This window comes from Carcharhinus amblyrhynchos, chromosome 7 (assembly GCF_965287045.1).
Source record: "Carcharhinus amblyrhynchos chromosome 7, sCarAmb.v2.hapA, whole genome shotgun sequence".
Lineage (NCBI taxonomy): Eukaryota > Metazoa > Chordata > Chondrichthyes > Carcharhiniformes > Carcharhinidae > Carcharhinus > Carcharhinus amblyrhynchos.
In genome coordinates, this window is record NC_137330.1 from 119,345,834 (window position 1) to 119,368,512 (window position 22,679).

General features: G+C 46.5%; 1 protein-coding gene across 1 annotated transcript in view; it reads left to right on the forward strand.

The window, feature by feature from the left end:
• Positions 1-7,490, forward strand: part of stum (stum, mechanosensory transduction mediator homolog) — a 58,050-nt gene extending 50,560 nt beyond the window's left edge. The window contains exons 2-3 of the mRNA XM_080193406.1: positions 2,395-2,574; positions 5,402-7,490. Of these exons, the coding sequence (XP_080049532.1) occupies positions 2,395-2,574; positions 5,402-5,436 (215 nt within the window). The 3' untranslated portion in view covers positions 5,437-7,490. The remainder of the gene's footprint in view (positions 1-2,394; positions 2,575-5,401) is intronic.
• Positions 7,491-22,679: the final 15,189 nt, after the last annotated feature.

Consider the following 22,679-nt stretch of genomic DNA (forward strand, 5'->3'; position numbering starts at 1 on the left):
GGACGCAGTACTCCAAATGTGGTCTAACCAACATTCTGTACAACTGTAGCATTAGACGCCAGCTCTTGTACTCTATACCCCGTCCTACAAAGGCTAGCCTACCATAAGCTTTCTTTGCAACCTTCTCCACCTGTGTTGCCACCTTCAAAGACTTGTGCACTTGCACTCCCAGGTCCCTCTGTATTTCTATACTCCCTGAACACTTTTGTATCTCTCTCTACTCATCTTAAACCTATGCCCTTTGTTTCTTGTTGTTTTATATTGTTTCTTCACTGCAGTGTTAACGTAAGCCTTATTTGTGACTAATAAATAAACTTTAACTTTTTAACTTTAACTTTTTCTGGCTATGGTTCATCTTTCCTTCCCTCATCCTGCAGTATAAATATCCCCCACTTTCTATGCCTTTTAGCTTTGACAAAGTCCCGGTAGCATCCTAGTAAATCTAGTCCCTTATGCAAGGAGGGTGTGAGACATTGGAGAATGTGTAGAAGAAGTTTATAGACAAAGGGTCGTCTGGACTCAAAATATCAGCTCTTTTCTCTCCTTACAGATTCTGCCAGGCCTGCTGAAATTTTCCAGTGTTTTCTCTTTTGATTTCAGATTCGAGCATCTGCAGCAATTTGCTTTTATCCAGTGCTTTTCTCCCGATCTACTCTGTCCAGCCCACGCATGATTTTGAAATTCTGTATGGCATCTCCATATCATCAAATCTCCTTAGCCGCTTTCTCTCCAAAGGAAACAGTCCCAACCTCTTGATTCTGTCCTCATAACTGAAGTTTCTTATCCCTGGAACCATTGCTATAAAGTTCTTCTACACATTCTCCAATGTCTCACACCCTTCTTGCATGAGGGACTAGATTTACTGGGATGATACCGGGACTTGATAGACTGAGTTATAAGAGAGACTGAATAGACTGGGACATTTCTCTCTGGAGCGTAGGAGGCTGAGAGATGATCTTATAGAGATCTATAAAATAATGAGAGGCATAGACAAGGTCAATATCTTTTCCCAAAGGCGGTGGAGTCTAAAACTAGAGGGCGTAGGTTTAAGGTGAGAGGGGAGAGATACAAAAGTGCCCAGAGGGGGCAATTTTTTCACACCGAGGGTGGTGAGTGTCTGGAACAAACTGCCAGAGGTAGTAGTAGAGGTGGGTACAATTTTATCTTTTAAAAAGCATTTAGATAATTACGTGTGTACGATGGGGTATTGAGGGATATGGGCCAAATGCAGGCAATTGGGATTAGTTTAGGGGTTTTAAAATAAAAGGGCGCATGAACAAGTTGGGCCAAAGGGCCTGTTTCCATGCTGTAAACCTCTATGACTCTTAAGTTCAGCATAGCCTCCTTGCTCTTGTAAAAGCAAAATGCTGCAGATGCTGGAATCAGAAACAATAACAGAAAATGTTGGAAAACCCAGCAGGTCTGACAGCACCCATGGAGAGGGAATAGAGAATAGAGCCAACATTTTGAGTCTGGATGATCCTTCGTCAGAGCTCAACTCTGATGAATGAATCTCGTCTAGTCCCAGTACCTTGTCAACTTTCAGTACCGACAGTCTATTCAACATGTAGGCAAGGTTTAGCTTGAACAGACCTGGAGAAGATGTTTCCATTAGCAATGGAGACCAGAACTAGGAGCCATCAACTTAAGATAATCTCTAAAAAAATCCAATCAGGAATTCGAGAGAGGCATGGTCTCCTGGTATTGTCAGATAATGACCCAGGGCAATGTTCTGGGGATCCAGGTTTGAATCCCACCACGACAGTTGGTGAAATTTGAAATATTTTTTTCTGAGAATGGTAAAAATTAGGACTGCACAACCACAAGGGTGGCACAGTGGTTAGCACTGCTGCCTCACAGTACCAGGGACCTGAGTTCAATTTCACCCTTGGGTCACTGTCTGTGTGGAGTTTGCATGTTCTCCCTGTGTCTGCGTGTGACCCAATATGTGTTGGTTATTGGGAATAGTGGGGTAAATACATGGGGTTATGGACATAGGGTGGGAGATGGGCCAGGGTGAGATGCTGAGTTGGTACAGACTTGATGGGTTAAATGGCCTCCTTCTGCACTGTAGGCATTCTATGTATTTGAACTAGGCAAGTACATGAGAGGAAGCCCTTTGCAGAGAGGGTTAATGAAAGGAGACTCGGAGGTGGTTTATGTGAAACATAAACACTGACATTGAATTAACAAGTGCAGAAACATTCGGCGCAGTTCTGTGTGATAACTGTGGTTAGACCTGAAAACCTATTCAGTGGCTGTGAGATACTTTCCCTTTAATAGTTAAAGAAAAAGAGCAGCCCAAGATATAAAAATGCACTACCCCTTTAACAATTAAAGGGAAAGGGCTTTGGTAACTTTACATTTTATTTTTTGCTGGTTGTTGTTTTTCAGGAACCTTTGTGTCAGCCTTCATGGTGCTGTGTGGGGCGGAAACAGATCTGCCCAACCGCCACAAATGCTGTGTCTTCCTGATAAACGTGGCTGCCGCCCTCATTCAGATCCTCACGGCGGTGGTGATGGTGGGCTGGATCATGAGTATATTTTGGGGAATGGACATGGTCATCCTAGCCAGTAAGTGGAAGCTGCCAATCACCAATCTCCTTCCGTCCTCATCCTTTGCCCACGGTCTCCAGGGATCATTGTGGTGTTTGAGTGATGGTGTGAATCAGATTAAAGTTACACCCGCGATGTGTGAGAGCAAATTCCCTGAGTCCTGAAGTGACTGTATTACTGGGGTGGGATTTGTGGCACCCACTCCTCCTCGCACAGTTTGAATTTGAAAAGTAATATTCTCCAATCAGATTTTCCATTATCGTCACCATATTTAATCCCAAAAGCCCAAGGCCAACATCTCCTTGTTCTTCCCTTGAGTGGCATAGTGGCACACTAGTTAGCACTGCTGCCTTACAGTGCCAGGGACCCGGGTTTGATTCCCGCCTTGGGTCACTGTGCAGAGTTTGCACATTCTCCCTGTGTCTGCATGGGTTTCCTCCGGGTGCTCTGATTTCCTTCCATGGTCCAAAGATGTGCAGGTTAGGTGATGCTAAATTAACCCTTAGTGTCCCAGGATGTGATAGGATAGAGGGATGAGCAGGATAACTAAGGGAAAGGGTCTGGGTGGGATTGTTGTCGGTGCAAACTTGATGGGCCGTATGGCCTCCTCCTCACTGTAGGGATTCTATGTTTCTGCCAGAGGGACTTCCCGGTCCCACCGATGGTGACTGCACTGCACGTTCCCGGCAGTGGAGAGTATGGGGCACGCAAAACCATGTAGACATTGGTGGACTAGAAGATTCGACCACTACCCAATGGCGGGGCCACCTCCACCACCAATAGGTACAGTACAGGGGGACCAAAATATTTCCCCTCACCCACCCTTAATCTTTTCCCAGTTTTTCCACGTAACTCTGCCCCCTAGCACTGATGACCTACCTCGTATGTCTCATAAGAACATAAGAAATAGGAGCAGGAGTAGGCCATCTAGCCCTTCGAGCCTGCCCCGCCATTCAATAAGATCATGGCTGATCTGTCGCTGCTCAGTTCCACTTTCCCGCTTTCTCCCCATAACCCTTAATCCCCTCTCTTATCAAAAACCCATCAACCCGCGTCTTAAAAATATTTAGCGAGGCAGCCTCCACCACTTCAACGGGCAGAGAATTCCAGAGATTCACCACCCTTTGAGTGAAGAAGTTCCTCCTCAACTCCGTTCTAAACCGCCCCCCTTTTATCTTGAGGCTGTGCCCCCTAGTCCTACTGTCTTTTTTGAGCGGGAAGAGTCTCTCCACCTCTATCCTATCCATCCCATTCATCATCTTATACGTCTCAATGAGATCTCCCCTCATTCTTCTAAACTCTAACGAGTACAAGCCCAGTTTATTCAGCCTCTCCTCATAGCTCAACCCCCTCAACTCCGGAATCAGCCTAGTAAACCTCCTCTGCACTCCCTCCAAGGCCAAAATATCTTTGTGCAGGTGCGGCGCCCAAAACTGCACACAGTACTCCAGCTGCGGCCTCACCAATGCCCTATACAGCCGCAGCAAGATCTCCCTACTTTTATATTCAATCCCCCTCGCTATGAAGGCCAGCATCCCATTTGCCTTCCTGACCACCTGCTGCACCTGCAAGCTGAGTTTTTGCGACTCATGCACAAGGACCCCGAGGTCCCTCTGCACCGTCGCCTGCTGCAGTTTTTCGCCACATAAGTAATAGTCCTTCGTACCATTCTTCCTACCAAAGTGGACCACCTCACACTTGCCAACATTAAATTCCATTTGCCATTTCCTGGCCCATTCGCCCAGCCTATCTAGATCCTTCTGCAGACTCTCCACACCCTCCGCACAATTTGCCGTTCCCCCAATCTTGGTGTCATCAGCAAATTTCGACACCATACACTCGGTTCCCTCTACATAAATGGTAAAAAGCTGAGGCCCCAGCACCGACCCCTGGGGCACTCCACTAGTCACCATCCGCCAATCCGAATAGCACCCGTTGACCCCCACTCTCTGCCTCAGTGCTATGTCCAGAACTTTAATATACTGTGTAAAAAAAAACACTGCAGATGCTGGAAGTCTGAAATAAAAGCAGAAAAGTGCTGAATAAACTCAGCAGCTCCAGAACCATTCTGAAGAAGTCACACTGGACTCGGAACATTAACTCTGCAGATCTTTCCGTGGTTGACCTGCTGAGTTTCTCTGGATGGTGGTGGAGGCAGATTAGATCGGGGCATTTAATGGGCTTTTAAATAAGCACATGAATGTGCAAGGCGTGCAGGGACCTGGACCAAGGGCAAGAAGAAGGGATTAGTTTAATTTGGCGTCATGTTTGGCACAAACATGGGCAGCACGATGGTTCGATTCCTGGCTTGGGTCACTGTCTGTGTGGAGTTTGCAAGTTTTCCCTTTGTCAGCGTGGGTTTCCTCCAGGTGCTCCGGTTTCTTCCCAAGTCTGAAAGACGCGCTGGTTTGGGTGCATTGGCCATGCTAAATTCTCCCTCAGTGTACCCGAACAAGCACTGGAGTGTGATGGCCAGGGGATTTTCACAGTAATTTCATTGCAGTGTTAATGCTAGCCTACTTGTGACACTAATAAATAAAACTTTTTTAAAAACTCATCGTGGGTCAAAGGGCCTGTTCCTGTGCTGTACTTTTTACTTTAATGTTCCCCATGGATTTCGGTAACCACCGATAGGTTCAGAGCCTGCTTGGTGAGCTATGGGAAATGGGGAGTAAAGAAAATAATTGTTTTCAATCACTGGAGGAGCAAGATGTTTGAAACATTAGATAAGTGTGAACATGGAATATGGTTTATGTTAAAACAGATGGGAATGAGTCACAATGATGGAGGGGGGAAGAGTCCGAAAAAGTTGGCTTCCTTCAATATATGATTTTTGTTTCTGCAGGCTACAGAGAGCAGGGGATTCCGCACCATGTGTAAGTCTGTATACATCTCAAGAGAGTCATTCTCGTCATGCCCCATCCCCTTTTCCCCACACAGCCATTGCTGGAAACCCAGGTCGGACATCTCTTGACTGCCTTCAGGCTTTGGAATGCCAGAAGACCTCAATTTTGGGCCAGTTTTTTTTTTCCCCAACAGTTTAAACCACATGAGCTGGGAGGGGAGGATTAAAATAAATACAACTCAATGGAAACTTCAGCCTACGTTTCTCCTGCTCCCGTTTGGTCGACCAGCAATGGCTTCTCCCGCTTTTCTTCACATTTCCACGGTAACAATGGCTGCTGATTTTCTACAAAGCCTTTGACCTTCTTAAGGCTCTGGGAATTTCATCGATGAACTTCTGTTTCCCAACACTGTTCCTGGCTTTTCCAGAAATTCCCGGAGCAGAATGTTTTTCTTTCCAATTCCCATGGGATTTTTCAAGAGTTAACTCAATTTCTTGTTCTTAAAGAGTAAAATTTCTGCAGGGAGGGAAATACTGAGCTGAATGATTCTGGAGGATGATGGGTGTAAATTCTGAATTGATTTTGTTTTTGAAATAAGTGTAAAAATGTGTTGGGAACAACAAAGTCTTTTGGGATTGGCACCATTAACCATAGAACCCTACAGTGCAGAAAGAGGCCCTTCGGCCCATTGAGTCTGCACCGAACACAATCCCACCCAGACCCTACCCCCATATCCCTACATGTTATACCCACTAATTCCTCTAACCTCAGCTACCCTGGGCACACTAAGGGGCAATTTCTTACCATGGCCAATCAACCTAACCCGCACATCTTTGGACTGTGGGAGGAAACCGGAGCACCCGGAGGAAACCCACGCAGACATGAGGAGAATGTGCAAACTCCACACAGACAGTCACCCGAGCCAAGAATCGAACCCAGAACCCTGGAGCTGTGAAGCAGCAGTGCTAAACACTGTGCTACCGTGCTGCCCATTCTTTGGGAATCTTTGGGGGTGGAGCGGGGGAAAACATTGTCAATCTGAGAAACTGAGGATGAGGGGCACAAAATGTTCAATTTATCCATCGCCATTGTGGATGTCATTGCCTTCAAGTGAAAGCACCTGGCATCAAAGAAACTTATTATAATCTGCTAACAGTTTTGGGAAACTTTACCAGAAATGAAAATTGAAACAGTTCTTTAGAATTGACAATGTGACTTGATGCCCCTTCAGCCCTCAATATTCCTGTCTCTTTCTCTGGATACCTCAAGATGCCCACTCCCACTCAATTCACAGCAGAGTCCGCCATCTTCTTTGCCCTCCCTCCTGCTCACTTAGGCCAAAGCCTGACTTTCTTTGCTGATCCAATGTGGATTTCTGCATTAGGCAGTTAGACTGTCTCTCCAGTCAACCAACAGATATGGGGGAATGCAAGAATTCTTAAGAGGTGTTTGTGAAGAGTGCCAAGATTTTGCGCTAAAATTCCCTGCCATTTCTGGTGTACGAATTGGTGGATTATCAAACAGAGGTTTACAGCATGGAAATGGGCCCTTTGGCCCATTGTCCATGCCAGTTTTTACCACTAAGCTAGTCCCACCAGCACAAGATGGATTATACATATATATTTTATTGTACGTATGTTTGTGAATTTTATATCTTTAGTCTTTGTAGAAACAATTTTGATGATGTAAGGATTGAAGGTAATGTTTGTAACACATGGCTGTCTTATATAATTGTAGATCATGCCAGTTTATTGTGAGATGTGGTCAATGTTTTATTAAAAAGGAATGCTCTAGATATTTGAATGACCAGCTTTTCCTATTGAACTGAAACTGCAACCAGTCAAAGTAGGTCTTGCAAGAAGTTCTTCCACATTGAAGTGTTAAAAACTGGAATATGAGGGCTACAGCTCTGCCTCTTTTTCTTGACGCATGAGATACCAATTCTTCCATTTCAATAAATGCAATATTTTATAACCATCCAGAGTTGCCAATTGTGGCCACATTCATTCACCTTTCATGACATAGGGGCGGCATGGTGGTTAGCACTGCTGGGTTCGATTCCCAGCCTTGGGTCATTGTGTGGAGTCCACATTCTCCCTGTGTCTGCATGGGTTTCCTCCAGGTGCTCCGGTTTCCTCCCACACTCCAAAGATGTGTGGGTTAGGTTGATTGGCCATGTTAAATTGGCCCTTGGTGTCAGGGGATTAGCAGGATAAATATATGGGCTTCCAGGAATAGGGTCTGGATGGTTGGTGCAGGCTTGATGGACTGAATAGCCTTCTTCTGCCCTGTAGGGATTTTGTGACATAAACTCTCCTCTCCGATGGCCCAAACTCTCATTGCTGATGGACCAGTCAGTGGAGAAGTGTTTTTTTCCCCTCAAATAAACAAGAACTCATGTTTGAAAACTCAGCCAATTTTAATATTTGCCTCCTTGGTAAGTTGATGATATAGTCATGGGTTTCTTCCTACAGTCCAAGGGTATGCAGGTTAGGTGGATTGGCCATGCTAAATTGTCCCTTAATGTCCCAAGATGTGTAGGTTGGGTGGATTAGTGGGGTCAATATGTGGGATTGCAGACACAATAAGAAGTTAACAGGTTTAAGTCCAACCGGTTTATTTGATAGTAAACTCAGTTTACTGAGTTACTAGTTAGCTCAGTTACTACTAGTAAACTCAGTTACTAGTAAACTGAGTTTACTATCAAATAAATCGGTTGGACTTAAACCTGGTGTTGTCAGACTTCTTACTGTGTTTACCCCAGTCCAACGCCGGCATCTCCACATCATGATTGCAGACATGGTGCAAGGGTGGGGGCACTATGAGGGCAGACATGTCACTTAACCTGGGGTGGGAGTTTTGTGTAGGATGAGTGTCGGCGGCACATGAAACATCCAGGAAGTTTCCCAATGGGAACTGCCAAACTGACCTAAATATTTTTAACCTTTCACCTAGGTACTCTGTATCAGGAAAGACTCAGACAGTAGGTTTCAAGAGTGTTTTGCACAGAATAAACTCTACTACAGATTGGTAAAGTGCTTTCCTTGTGACATAAAAATTAAGGTGCGAGTTATGTGGTATTGGAATACAGCTAAGTGATTTATTTTTATTCTTCCATGCGATAGATCAGCATTTGTTATCCTGCCTAATTTCCCTTGAACTGAGTGGCTCGCTATCTCCATTTGAGAGTCAACCATGTTGCTGTGGGTCTGGAGTCACATGTAGGCCAGACTGGGTAAGGAGGGCTGATTTCCTTCCCTAATGGGACCAAATTTCTTTTCACAACAATCGATGATGATTTTATAGTCACATATCACCTATCTGTGTCGCCCTCTGGCCATGTCACCTGGTCGGTTCTGGACAGGGAATAGGGTGAAGGGGCAGGACTGGTCCCTGAGACAGGGTGAAGAGGCAGGACAGATCCCCTGGGCAGGGTAAAGGGGCAGGAGTGGTTTGTTGGGCAAGGTGTAGGGGCAGATGCGCACCTCCCACCCTCAGAACTGGGGATGCCCATCACTCCACTACTGGTCAAAGGGACAGGGGAAACTCCCCCACCCTAGATACAGGGTGAAAGGGCAGGCAAAGCCTCTTTCCCCCCACCTTTGACACTGGGTGAAGGGACAAGAGAAGCTCCCCACACCCCAATATAGGGTGAAAGTGCAGGAGAAGCCCCTCCTCTCACCACCAACACTGGGTGAAAGCGCAGCACAGAACTCCTGACAAAAGAGGTCAAAGAGGCCACTGCCCTGGGCAGGGCAAAGGAGTGAGACAGGTGATTCTGCAACCCGTCGCTGGTGGATGTGAGGATGGTATTGTCCTTTTCCTTTGTTAGCACTGGGCAATAACAGTGAAGGTATTGAACTGCCTCCATTTGCTCTGAAACTGCTCTCAGCTTAGCTCCTCAGTACTCCCCCCACCCATCTATTTCCAATATTCATCTCCTTCAGGTGAGCAGCCTTCTTGAACCACTGCAGTCCCTGAGGTGTAGGTACACCCACAGTGCTGATTGGGAGCAAATTCCAGGACAGTGAAGGAACGGCGATATATTTCCAAGTTAAGATGGTGAGTGACTTGAAGGGGAACCTCCAGGTGGTGATGTCCCCAGATATCTGTTTCTTTTGTCCTTCTAGAAGATAGTGGTCATGGGTTTGGAAGACACTGCCTAAGAAACATTGGTGAGTTCCTGCAGTCATCTGGTAGATGGTACACATGGCTGCCACTGTTTGTCAGTGGTATGCCCATCTGTTCTGGATGGTGTTGAGTATTGTTGGAGCTGCATTCATCCAGGTAAGTGAAGAATATTTCATCACACTCTGAACATATCCTTGTAAATGGTGGACAGGCTTTTTGGAATTGGAAGGTGAGTTACTCTCCTCAGTATTCCTAGCTCTTGTAACCACAATATTTATATGGCCAGTCCAGTTCAGTTTCTGATCAATTGTAATCACCAGGAGATCGATAGTAAAGTGTTCAGTGATGGTAGTGCCATCGAATGTCAAGCGGAGTTGGTTAGATTCTCTTTTGTTGGAGATGGTTTTTGCCTGGCACTTCCATCACTTGAAACTTCTCCCATCTTTTGTTATTTGACCCTATTGCCAAAACAATCTAATCCTAGTTGCCTAGCCTCTCCTTAAACACATCGATATACAAAGAGGTGTGGGTTAAGTGGATTGGCCATGCTAAATCGACCCTACTGTCAGGGGCATTAGTAAATAAGTGCATGGGACTATGGGAATAGGGCCTGGGTGGGATTGTGGTTAGTACAGACTAATGATCTCCTCTGTGCTGTAGGGATTCTATCATACAATTCACTTCAACCTATCCCTGAGGTGGCAAGTTCCACATACTACTCTTTGGCTGAAGAAGTTTCTTCTGAATTCCCTATTGAATTTCTTGGTGACTAACTGGTATTGGTGGGATCTAGTTATGCTCTTTTCCACAAGAGGAAATAATCTATCTATATTCACTCTTATCAAAACATTTCATCATTTTAAACTCCTCAATCAGCTCCACTGCCTTAGCTGTTTTTAACTGGGAGAAGAGAGACCCAGCCTATCAATCTTTTCCTGGTATGCTTTCCCCACTCATCCCTATAAATCTTCTGTGTGCCTCTCCAATTCTTCTATATACTTTTTGTAATATGGAGACTAGAACATTGTGCGATGCTTGTCGATTTAGCACAACTTCCCTGTTTTCAATTCTCGAAATAAAGCTTGTTTCATAATTGCCTTGTCAACTTGTCACACAGCATTTAGAGATTTGTACTCTATGATCACCTTGTTCCTCTACTACATCAAGACTTTTACCTCCGAAGGAATAAGTGACCTCCCTATTCTTCCTGTTAAATGTACTACCTCACATTTATGTGTGTTGAACTGCATTTGCCACTATTAACATCCTCCTGTAATTTGATGTATTCCTCCTCAGCATTGACTATCTGCCACAATTTGGTGTCATCCACTAATTTATAAATTGCATTTTGATTCCAAAGTCTAAATCGTTAATATAAATTGTGAAAATAATGGCCCCAGCACTGGTCCTTGTGGGACATTACTTCCTATCTCTGTCACTCTGATTAACTACCCTTTACTCCCATGCTCTGCTTTCTGCTTTTAAGTCAGCGAACAATCCATTCTGTCACTTGTCCCCTGACTCCACATTCTCTGAATCTATTCATTTGTCTATTATGAGGCACCTTACCAAAGAACGTTCGAAAATCCAGGGAAATACCTACTATTGCCTACTCTCTCTGTTTCCTCCTCAAAAAAAACTCGATAAGGTTGGTCAAGCAAGATTTTCCTTTTTGCAATCCATGCTGACTATTCATTATTATATTTCTCATTTCTAGGGGTTCTTCTATCCCCACCTTTAGTAAGGATTCCATTATTTTTCCCAGCACTGATGTTAAGCTGGTCTGCTTTGTAATTCCCGGACATGATCAGTCCCTATTTGTAAATCTAGGAATTCTGTCAGCTATCAGCCAGTTCTCTGGCACTACACTTTTCAATAGCAAATTATTACATCTGTGTAATAATATCTCTGCTATCTCTTCCTTAGAACATTTTAAAATACGTGGATGCCATTCTTCTAGGCTTCAATTTTCTCGGGTTCTTTGGTGCAGCACTTAGTCAAATGCTGTCTTGATGTTAAAGGCAGTCACTGTCTGCGGTTCAGCTCCATGATTGGATTAAGGTTGTAATGAGGTCAGGAATATGGGCGGCATGGTAGCTCAGTGGTTAACATCGCTGCCTCACAGTGCCAGGGACCTGGGTTTGATTCCCGACTTGCGTCACTGCCTGTGTGGAGTTTGCAAGTTCTCCCTGTGTCTGCATGGGTTTCCTCCAGGTGCTCAGGTTTCCTCCCACATTCTGAAAGACATGTTGGTTAGGTGCATTGACCCGAACAGGTGCTGGAATGTGGCGATTAGGAGAATTTCACAGTAACTTCATTGCAGTGTTAATGTAAGCCTTACTTGTGAATAGTAAGTAAACTTACTATTTTGAGGGAGTGATCCTGGCGAAACCCAAACTGAGAGTCCATAAACAGGTTATTGCTAAGTAAGTACCGCAGTACAGGGTACTGGTGAGGCCGCAGCTGGAGTACTGTGTGCAGTATTGGTCACCGCACTTGCGGAAGGATATATTAGCCTTGAAGGGAGTGCAGAGGAAGTTCACTAGGCTGATACCGGAGATGAGGGGGTTGGACTATGAATAGAGACTAAATAGACTGGGTCTGTACTCGTTGGAGTTTAGAAGGACGAGGGGGGATCTTATAGAGACGTATAAGATAATGAAGGGGATGGATAGGGTAGAGGTAGAGAGATTATTCCTGCTTAGAAAGGATAGCAGGACTAGGGGACACAGTCTCAAGATAAGGGGGGCGCAGTTTAAATCAGAGTTGAGGATGAACTTCTTCATTCAAAGGGTAGTGAATCTCTGGAATTCTCTGCCTGAAGTTCTCTGCCTGGAACTCTCTGCCTTTTTGGCCTGAAGTGGTGGAGGCTACCTCGCTAAATATATTTAAGTCATGGGTAGATAGATTTTTGACAGACAAGGGAATTAAGGGTTATGGGGAGAAAGTGGGAAAGTGGAACTGATCCACTTCAGATCAGCCATGATCTTATTGAATGGCGGGGCAGGCTCGAAGGGCTAGGTGGCCTACTCCTGCTCCCATTTCTTATATTCCTATGTTGATAGCACCATTGATGATCCCCTTCCTTTACTGGTGATTGAGAGTAGGCTGATGGGTCTGTAATTGGCTGAGTTGGATTTGTCCTGTTCCTTATATACAGGACATACTTGGGCAGTGTTCCACACTGGTAGATGCCAGTGGAAGAGCTTGGCTAGGGGAGCAGAAAGTTCTGGAGCATGAATCTTCAGCACTATTTCTGGAATATCGTCAGGATCCATAGGCTTTGCAGTATCCAGTGCCTTCAGCCATTTCTTGATATCACATGGAGTGAATTGAATTGGCTGAAGACTGACATCTGCAATGCTGGGACCTCCAGAGGAGACCAAGTTGGATCATTCACTTGGCACTTCTGGCTGAAGATTGTTGTGAATGTTTCAGCCTGACCTTTTGCACTGATGTACTGGGTTCTTCCGCCATTGATGATGGGGATATTTGTGGAGCCTCCTCCTCCAGTGAGTTGTTTAATTGCCCATGGCTGGATGTGGCAGGACTGGAGAGCTTAGACCTGATCCGTTAGTTGTGGAATCACTTGGCTCTGTCTGTGACTTGCTGCTTATGCTGTTTGACACACAAGTAATTCTTATTTGTAGCCTCACCAGGTTGGCAACTCATTTTTAGGTATGCCTGGTGCTGCTTCTGGCATGCCCATCTGCACTCTCCATTGAACTAGGGGTGATCCCCTGGCTCTGTGGTAATGGCCGAGTGAGGGATATGCCAGGCCATGAGGTTACAGATTGTGCTGGAGTACAGTCCCGCTGTTGATGGCCCACAGCGCCTCGTGGATGCCCAGTTTTGGTAGATCAGTTTGAAGTCTATTCCATTTATCAGTGCCTACATGTATCCTCAACATGAATTTGAAGATGGTCATTCCTCCCTACGATGATCACAGATGTACCTGTGGCTGGCAAGTTGGTGTGGATGAGGACAAATGTGTTTCTCCCTCTTGTTGGTTCCCTCACCACCTGCTGCAGTCCTGTGTGCGCAGTGCCTTCCCCCCTGCATGTTCCCGTGTGCGCAGCACCTTCCCCTGTGTGTTCCAGCGTGCAGAGCACTTCTCCCCTGTGTGTTCCCATGTGCGCAGTACCTTCTTCCCCCTGCGCGTTCCCATGTGTGCAGCACCTTCACCCCCCACCACACGTTCCTGTGCGCGCAGCAACTTTCCTCCTGTGTGTTCCTGTATGTGCAGCACCTACCCCCCACATGTTCCCATGTGTGCAGCACCTTCCCCCCACCACGCGTTCTCGTGCGCACAGCATCTTACCCCCCTGCGCGTTCCTGTGTATGCAGCGCCTTCGCCCCGCATGTTCCCGTGTACACAGCACCTTTCCCCCGTGTGTTCCCGTGTGCACAGCACCTCCACCCCCCCCCCCCGTGTACTCCCGTGTGCACAGCAACTTCCCCCGTGTGCACAGCACGGTTTCCCCCCCCCCCCGCGCGTTCCCGTGTGCGCAGCGCCTTCGCCCCCCATGTTCCCGTGTGCACAGCACCTTACCTCTGTGTGTTCCCATGTGCACAGCACCTCCAGCCCCCCCGTGTACTCCCGTGTGCACAGCAACTTCCCCCGTGTGCACAGCACGGTTCCCCCCCCCCCCCGCATCTTACCCCCTGCGCGTTCCCGTGTGCGCAGCGCCTTCGCCCCGCATGTTCCCGTGTGCACAGCACTTTACCCCTGTGTGTTCCCGTGTGCACAGCACCTCCAGCCCCCCCATGTATTCCCGTGTGCACAGCACCTTTCCCCCGTGTGTAAGTCCCCCCTGCATGTTCCCATCTGCGCAGCATGATTCCTCCCCGTGTGTTCCCGTATGCGCAGCACGGTTCCCCCACCATATGTTCCTGTATGCACAGCACCTTCCCCCATATGTTCCCATATATGCACAGCACCTTCCCCCCGCATTGCGCAGCACCTTCCCCCCACATGTTCCCATGTTTGCGCAGCACCTTCCCCCTGCATGTTCCCATGTTTGTGCAGCACCTTCCCCCCGCATGTTCCCGTGTGCGCAGCATGGTTCCCCCACCATGTGTTCCTGTGTGCAGCATACTCATGATATAGAAACAAGTGATGCTGCATTGTTGAAAACTGTTGGGTGTAATTATACACTTTAAAATGTGATCTTTGGTTAGGTAATTATAGTTAATTTAATTTGTTTCCTTTTCAATGTGTGTGAGACATCAACAGCACAGCAATCGTAACCGGTTACATCAATCCACCAAGCTTCATGTGTAACTGGGGAACGGTAATAATTTAGCAATGTGATTGTGTCTCACAGCGACACAGAGCTCAGCTTGTATTAAGAACATAATAAGAACGTAAGAAATAGGAGCAGGAGTAGGCCATCTAGCCCCTCGAGCCTGCCCCACTATTCAATAAGATCATGGCTGATCTGAAGTGGCTCAGTTCCACTTTCCTGCTTTCTCCCCATAACCCTTAATTCCCTTGCCGAACAAAAACCTATCTACCCGCGTCTTAAATATATTTAGCGAGGTAGCCTCCACCACTTCAACGGGCAGAGAATTCCAGAGATTCACCACCCTTTGAGTGAAGAAGTTCCTCCTCAACTCTGTTCTAAACTGCGCCCCCCTTTATCTTGAAGCTGTGCCCTCTAGTCCTGCTGTCCTTTCTGAGCGGGAAGAACCTGTCCACCTCTACCCTATCCATCCCCTTCATCATCTTATACATCTCAATAAGATCCCCCCTCACTCTTCTAAACTCCAACGAGTACAAGCCCAGTCTATTCAGCCTCTCCTCATAACTCAACCCCTTCAACTCCGGTATCAGCCTAGTAAACCTCCTCTGCACTCCCTCCAAGGCCAAAATACCCTTGCGCAAGTGCGGCGACCAAAACTACACACAGTACTCCAGCTGCGGCCTCACCAGTGCCCTGTATAGTTGCAGCAAGACCTCCCTACTTTTATATTCAATCCCCCTCGCTATGAAGGCCAGCATCCCATTTGCCTTCCTGACCACCTGCTGCACCTGTCGGCTGGGTTTTTGTGACTCATGCACAAGGACCCCCAGGTTTTGCTGTTACTCTTTGGAAGTGGGTCAAGAGTCAGTGGGGCAGTAGGTATGGGGTGAGGGATAAGGGGATCGGGGTGAGGGGGGCAGTAGGTATGGTGTGAGGGGTAAGGGGGCAGTATGTATGGGATGAGGGGTAAGGGGGCCAGTGGGTGAGGAGCATCCTACAACATTTAAAGGTGTAATTTTCTGCAACGTTTCCCCTCTTCACGTTTCAGTTAGATTAAGAACCAAATCTGTCCCAACTATTCAGTATTGTGGAAGAATTCTAATTTTTGCTGATCCCTTGGTGGCAGGGAATTCTAAAAAATTATGTTTGGCCAGCTGATCTCTCCCACATCAATATTTTAATAAGGTGAATCCTGTTTTAATGATGAATTATGCACTATTTCGTTGAGGATTTCAGTTCACAATCAGTTAAGGTCACAGGACATGGATAAGTCAATCAAAGGCAGACCCTGGACACAATGTGATTGGTTCTCTATGCACACCAATATCAGCAGTCATATTGTGTTGGCAGCGATGTCGAATATGAGAGAACTCCTCTGCATTATATTGCTGTGAGATCTTTTATATCCAGGACAGCTCCTTGGTTTAGTGTCTCAACCAGAAGGTGGCAGCTTTGGTAATGTAAGAGCTGCCTTAGTATTGAAATGGAGTGTCAGCCAATACTCCTGACATGGAGGCAAGAATGTTCCCCATTGAGTCAAAGCCGATAGCTTCATTCCTGATTTGCTGATCTTTTTGGTACAATATCCTGATTGGTTCTCGGGTAGTCACCCAAAGTTGAAGAGCTTTGGCTACAGTGATGCTCACTAAGGCACCATGGAAATAGCCAGGACTTCAAAGAGTCAGAACCATCCCAGAAAGCCTCTTTATTCCTTCCTGGGATGTGGACCTCGATAGCTGGATCAGCATTTATTGTCCATCCCTAATTGTCCTTGCACTGAGTGGTTTGCTATCTCCTTTTAGGAGGCAGTTAAGATTCAACCACATTGCTGGGGCTCTGGAGTCACATGTAAGCAAGACTAGGTAAGGACGGCCGATTTCCTTCTCTTCGTGAACAAGAAAGGTTTTTATGATAATGGTTTCATAGTCACTATTACTGAGACTAGTTTTATATTCCAGATTCATATAATAGTAGGAATAATAGTAGGTAGGACTACTACTTACAGGGCGAAAAGCTGCAGCATGCTACGGTGCAGAGGGACCTGGGGGTCCTTGTGCATGAGCCGCAAAAACCCAGCCGACAGGTGCAGCAGGTGGTCAGGAAGGCAAATGGGATGCTGGCCTTCATAGCGAGGGGGATTGAATATAAAAGTAGGGAGAACTTGCTGCAACTGTACAGGGCACTGGTGAGGCCGCAGCTGGAGTACTATGTGCAGTTTTGGTCGCCACACTTGCGCAAGGATATTTTGGCCTTGGAGGGAGTGCAGAGGAGGTTCACTCGGCTGATACCGGAGTTGAGGGGGTTGAGCTATGAGGAGAGGCTGAATAGACTGGGCTTGTACTCGTTAGAGTTTAGAAGAATGAGGGGGGATCTCATTGAGACGTATAAGATGATGAAAGGGATGGATAGGGTAGAGGTGGAGAGGTTCTTCCCGCTCAGAAAGGACAGCAGGACTAGAGGGCACAGCCTCAAGATAAGGGGGGGCAGTTTAGAACAGAGTTGAGGAGGAACTTCTTCACTCAAAGGGTGGTGAATCTCTGGAATTCTCTGCCCGTTGAAGTGGTGGAGGCTACCTCGCTAAATATATTTAAGTCACAGGTAGATAGGTTTTTGGTAGGCAAGGGGATTAAGGGTTATGGGGAGAAAGTGGGAAAGTGGAACTGAGCCACTTCAAATCAGCCATGATCTTATTGAATGGCGGGGCAGGCTCGAAGGGCGAGATGGCCTACTCGTGCTCCTATTTCTTCTGTTCTTATTGAATTTAAATTCCATAACCTGCATGAGTGGTATTGGAATCCCTGTCTCCTAGATTACTAATCCAGTGACAATAACATTGCGCTATCATTTCTCCTCATGGAGCTTCAGGGAAAGATTTTTTTTAAAAATCTGATTCTTCATCACTAAAAGGAGTTGACTTTTTTTAAACTATAAATATTTATTTGTCCTCAAAATGTAGGCATCATTAGCAAGGCAAATATTAATGACCTGCCCCTAGTTACCCTTGAGATGGTGGATATTGACTATTTCCTTGAACGCTACAGCCTGCGTTCTTCAGATGCTCTCGCTGTGCTGTTTCAGTGATCCAGATTGAGAGACAGTGAAGGAGCAGAGATATGTGTCAAGTGGGTCAGAGATACGGGTTCAAGTGGGACATATTCCCATAGCACTGCTATTATTTACATAGGAAATATGTCACAGAAACCATGACAAGTCTATGGCAATGTTTGTGCTTCACGTAAGCTTCCTCCCAACCTTTCTCACCTAAACCTATCACTATAACCCTCTATTCTCTTCTCATGCTTGTTTCATCTCCCTTCAAATGCGCTCATACTTCAATCTCTCCATGTGGGAGTGAGTTTCACATTCTCACCACTCTTTGAGTAAAGAAACTTCTTTTTGATTTCCCCATTTGATTTCTTAGTGACTTTCTGATGTTGGTGGCCTCGAGTTATGTTCTTCTCCACAAGAGGAAACATTGGGCCCGATTTTAACATTTTGGCTCTAAGTGCTGAATCTGGGAGTATTCCAGATCCGACTTTTAGACCCGTTCTCAGGCACCCCCATACACACTCTGCCTGGGAAAAAAAGCAGCAATTCCCAAATCTTGCTGCAGAAACCTGTGGGTGGGGCTTAACGCAGCTGAAACGCTGCAGCTCCAGTCGGCATCTCCCACTGTGCCTGCGCAGTGAAAAAAATAGAAAAACCTTCCCCAACACATTGCTCCTGGGCCGGATAATGCCTCCCCCTGATCTCCACAGACACTACCCCACCCGCAAAATTACTGACCCCCTTATCCGCCCCATCCCCTGCTACCCAGTCTGACCGCAGTCCTCTGCTACCCTTCCCCACCCCCACCAATCACAGCCCCTGTCCCCCTTTCCCCCCACTGCAGAGTGGCAGCGGATACCCCCCTCCCCTACCCCCACCGATCGCACACAGAGTGGCAGCGGACTATCCCTGCCCCTCTACCAGAGAGCGACCTGTCCTACCTCCTCCCCTCCCCCATGCCCTCCCCCAACCAGAGAGCCATCTGATCTGCTTTTCCCACCCTTCCCCGCCCCCCTGCTCTGAACATACCTCCTCAGAATTGGAGCATCCGAATCGGGCGTTTATGGACCATGTCTGTTTTGTTGTGAATCTGGATGGGCAGTGGTAAAGTGTGAGGTTGTCCACTTTGGTAGGAATAATGGTAGGAAGGACTACTACTTACAGGGCGAAAAGCTGCAGCATGCTACGGTACAGAGGGACCTCGGGGTCCTTGTGCATGAGTCGCAAAAACCCAGCCTGCGGGTGCAGCAGGTGGTCAGGAAGGCTAATGGGATGCTGGCCTTTATAGAGAGGGGGATTGAATATAAAAGTAGGGAGGTCTTGCTGCAACTGTACAAGGGCACTGGTGAGGCCGCAGCTGGAGTACTGTGTGCAGTTTTGGTCGCTGCACTTGCGCAAGGATATTTTGGCCTTGGAGGGAGTTCAGAGGAGGTTCACTCGGCTGATACCGGAGTTGAGGGGGTTGAGCTATGAGGAGAGGCTGAATAAACTAGGCTTGTACTCGTTAGAGTTTAGAAGGATGAGGGGAGATCTCATTGAGACGTACAAGATGATGAAAGGGATGGATAGGGTAGAGGTGGAGAGGTTCTTCTCGCTCAGAAAGGACAGGACTAGAGGGCACAGCCTCAAGATAAGGGGGGGGACAGTTTAGAACAGAGTTGAGGAGGAACTTCTTCACTCAAAGGGTGGTGAATCTCTGGAATTCTCTGCCCGTTGAAGTGGTGGAGGCTACCTCGCTAAATATATTTAAGACGCAGGTTGATAGGTTTTTGGTAGGCAAGGGGATTAAGGGTTATGGGGAGAAGGCGGGAAAGTGGAACTGAGCCACTTCAGATCAGCCATGATCTTATTGAATGGCGGGGCAGGCTCGAAGGGCTAGATGGCCTACTCCTGCTCCTATTTCTTATGTTCTTACGTTCTCAGCCTTTATCTGGGAGAAGAGACCCAGCCGATTCCTTCCTGTGCCTGTATCTTTCCTGTCTATGGGTGTGGGGGGGTTTACACCCTCATTTCAAGGGGACGGGAATGGCAGAGAGGAGGGGAAATTGAGAAATAACCCCAAAATAGTTCTTATGCTGCAGCAATTTCCCCACTTGTCTCCAATTTCCATCAGAGATGTAACAGGAATGCCCTTTTGCATTAATCTGAATGTCATTATCAGGTGTTTACACCTGGTTATTGTCCATTCACACCGGTCTGAGGATACACCAACATGAATCATGACAGGTTCCCCACAATGTACACCTTGCAATCAGAACTCACTGGAGGCCCACAGGTCAGTACGGTCCTCAGGGGGAGGAGAGGGTCATAACCATGGCACTGCCCCCTGGCGTTGCCCCCTGAGGGGAGATATTTGAAATATATAAATTTATAAAATTCCCCTCCTCCTCCCTTAAAGTTGGTGATTAAGTTACTGGTAGGGCCAATCAGAAGCTGCCCCACCAACAGGACAGCGTGGGATCCACTTCTTTAATCTTTTTCTGTAAAATGTTTAAACATTTGGCAGGAAGAGTGGAGGTCAGCTGGTGGCCTTTCCCTGTCCAACACAGCACTTAGACAGGGATTTTCTGATTTTTAATCTCAGTGTGTTCTTGCCTAACTCAGTGGTGGATGCACAGAGTGAGGAATACTTGTGCTGTCAACGTATGGGAAACCTATAAAGTGGGAAAGTGAGGGTTAATCTGCAGCATTGGTTTAATAGCACCACATGTGTCGTGTTTTTAAAATGTTCCACCATGATTCACAAAGGGTTAACGGACAACGAGAAGAGCTGGGTCATTTTAACAATCAGAGCATGTTTTAACTCTGATACTCATACTCCATGTCCAACTCAGATTTTTAACCCTGATATCCGCACTCCGTATCCCACCCAGATTTTTAACCCTGATATCCGCACTCCGTATCCCACCCAGATTTTTAACCCTGATATCCGCACTCCGTATCCCACCCAGATTTTTAACCCTGATATCCGCACTCCGTATCCAACCCAGATTTTTTGGAATTGGATCAAGACAACAGCTGGAAGGTAAGACTGGGGCTTGTGTGCCAACATATGCAGGGTTATAGAGGGTGGAGGATGAATGGCCTAATTGGGAAGCTCTTTTAAAGACACAGTTATGAGGGTCTGAGTGGTTTCCCTCCATGGAATAAACGGGAGAGGTGCTGTCAGAGTGTAGACAAACTGAAAAAAGGGGAAAGGGAAGGCTTGTTTTAGTAAAGAAGTCTTATTTGAGGCTTGTTGGGGTAGGGATGCAATTATTGGGGAAGAATTCCACTCTACAATACAATTATAGACCCAGTCCTGAAGAACACGTTCGTACTTCTATGAGAAGTAACAAGAACATCTCTCTCCTCAATCACCATCGACAAACTATCAGTTTATAAAATTCTTTCATGGGATGTGGGCTTCGCTGACTGGACCAGCATCTATTACCCACCCTTAATTGCCCTTGAACTGTGTGGCTTAAGAATAACCCACATTGCTGTGGGTCTGAAATCACATGTAGGCCAGACCAGGTAGGGACAGCAGATTTCCTTCCCTAAAGGACATTAGTAAACCAGATGGGTTTTTATGACAATCACTTCAAGGTCATTGTTAGATTTTTACTTCCAGATTTTTTTTAATTTAATTCAAATTTCATCATCTGCTATGGCAGGATTCGAACCCAGATTCCCAGAGCATTACCCTGTGTCTCTTGATTACCAATCCAGTGAAAGTATCAGTACGCCACTGCCTCCCTTATGAGTTTTCTGTCAGTCTCATTCTTCTCCAATGCTGCGATTGCTCATTGAGAGGAATCCTAAAGCTCAGTTTGTGCAGTTTGAACATGGAAGATGTTTAGCTCTGGCTGAATGCCTCTGCTTTCTAAAAGTACCCAACCATCTGAGACTTTCTGTCTGCTTGATATCAAATCTGGGTTTGTGAAGGTTGAATAGGGAACTGTACATAAAATCTAGGGCACCCGGATTTAAAAGAAACACTTCTGAGGAGGTGCATTGTTATTGGAATATTTAGCATGAAGAATCATTTTAGTTCTGACCACTTTGTGACCTAAATGTATGGATGTTTTGTAATTAATAAATATTAACGTGACACTTGAATGCATTGCCTCAGCTGTTGTTCATTTGGTGTATCTTTCTCATCCGGTTATATTAGGAGATTCTCTATTTCATGTTTTCAGTACCCCCTTCCTGCCCTCTTGCCTCCACCACTGATACTTGGATACTGCCCCCTCCCTCCCTCCCCCCCCCACTCATCCCATCCTGCATCAGGATGTTTGTAAACTTGTCGCCTATCCAACCACTGCACCACACACACAGTATATAGCAGAGCTGATTCGAAAATCGTCATAGAAACAGCATGAGGCCGTTCGGCCCCTTGAGTCTGTTCTCCCATTCAATTAAATGATGGCTGATCTGTACTTCATTTTTTTTTGACCCACGGCCCTTAATCACTCCCCCAACATGAATCTGTCGGCTGCCATCTTGAACATTTCAGTGGATCCAGATGGGATTTTCCAGCCCTTCCCACCGGCAGGAACTTCTGGTCCTGCTGACAGGTGAGACAATGATGGGACTAGAAAATTCCAATGGCAATCCATCTCCATCGCCAGAAAACAGGGAAAATGCCACCATGGAAATTGCAAGTACAAAAGGAGGTCATTGGGCCCATCATATCCATACTGGCAGTTAGCCTCGTAGGTTCTGGCACTTCCAATGCACGTTCAAGTACTTTTTAAATGTGATGAGGGTTTCTGCCTCTACCCCACTTCAGACAGTGAGCTCCAGATCCTCCTCACCCTCTGGGTGAAAAGATTTCCTCCTTAAATCCTCTCTTAATCTCACCCTCAAT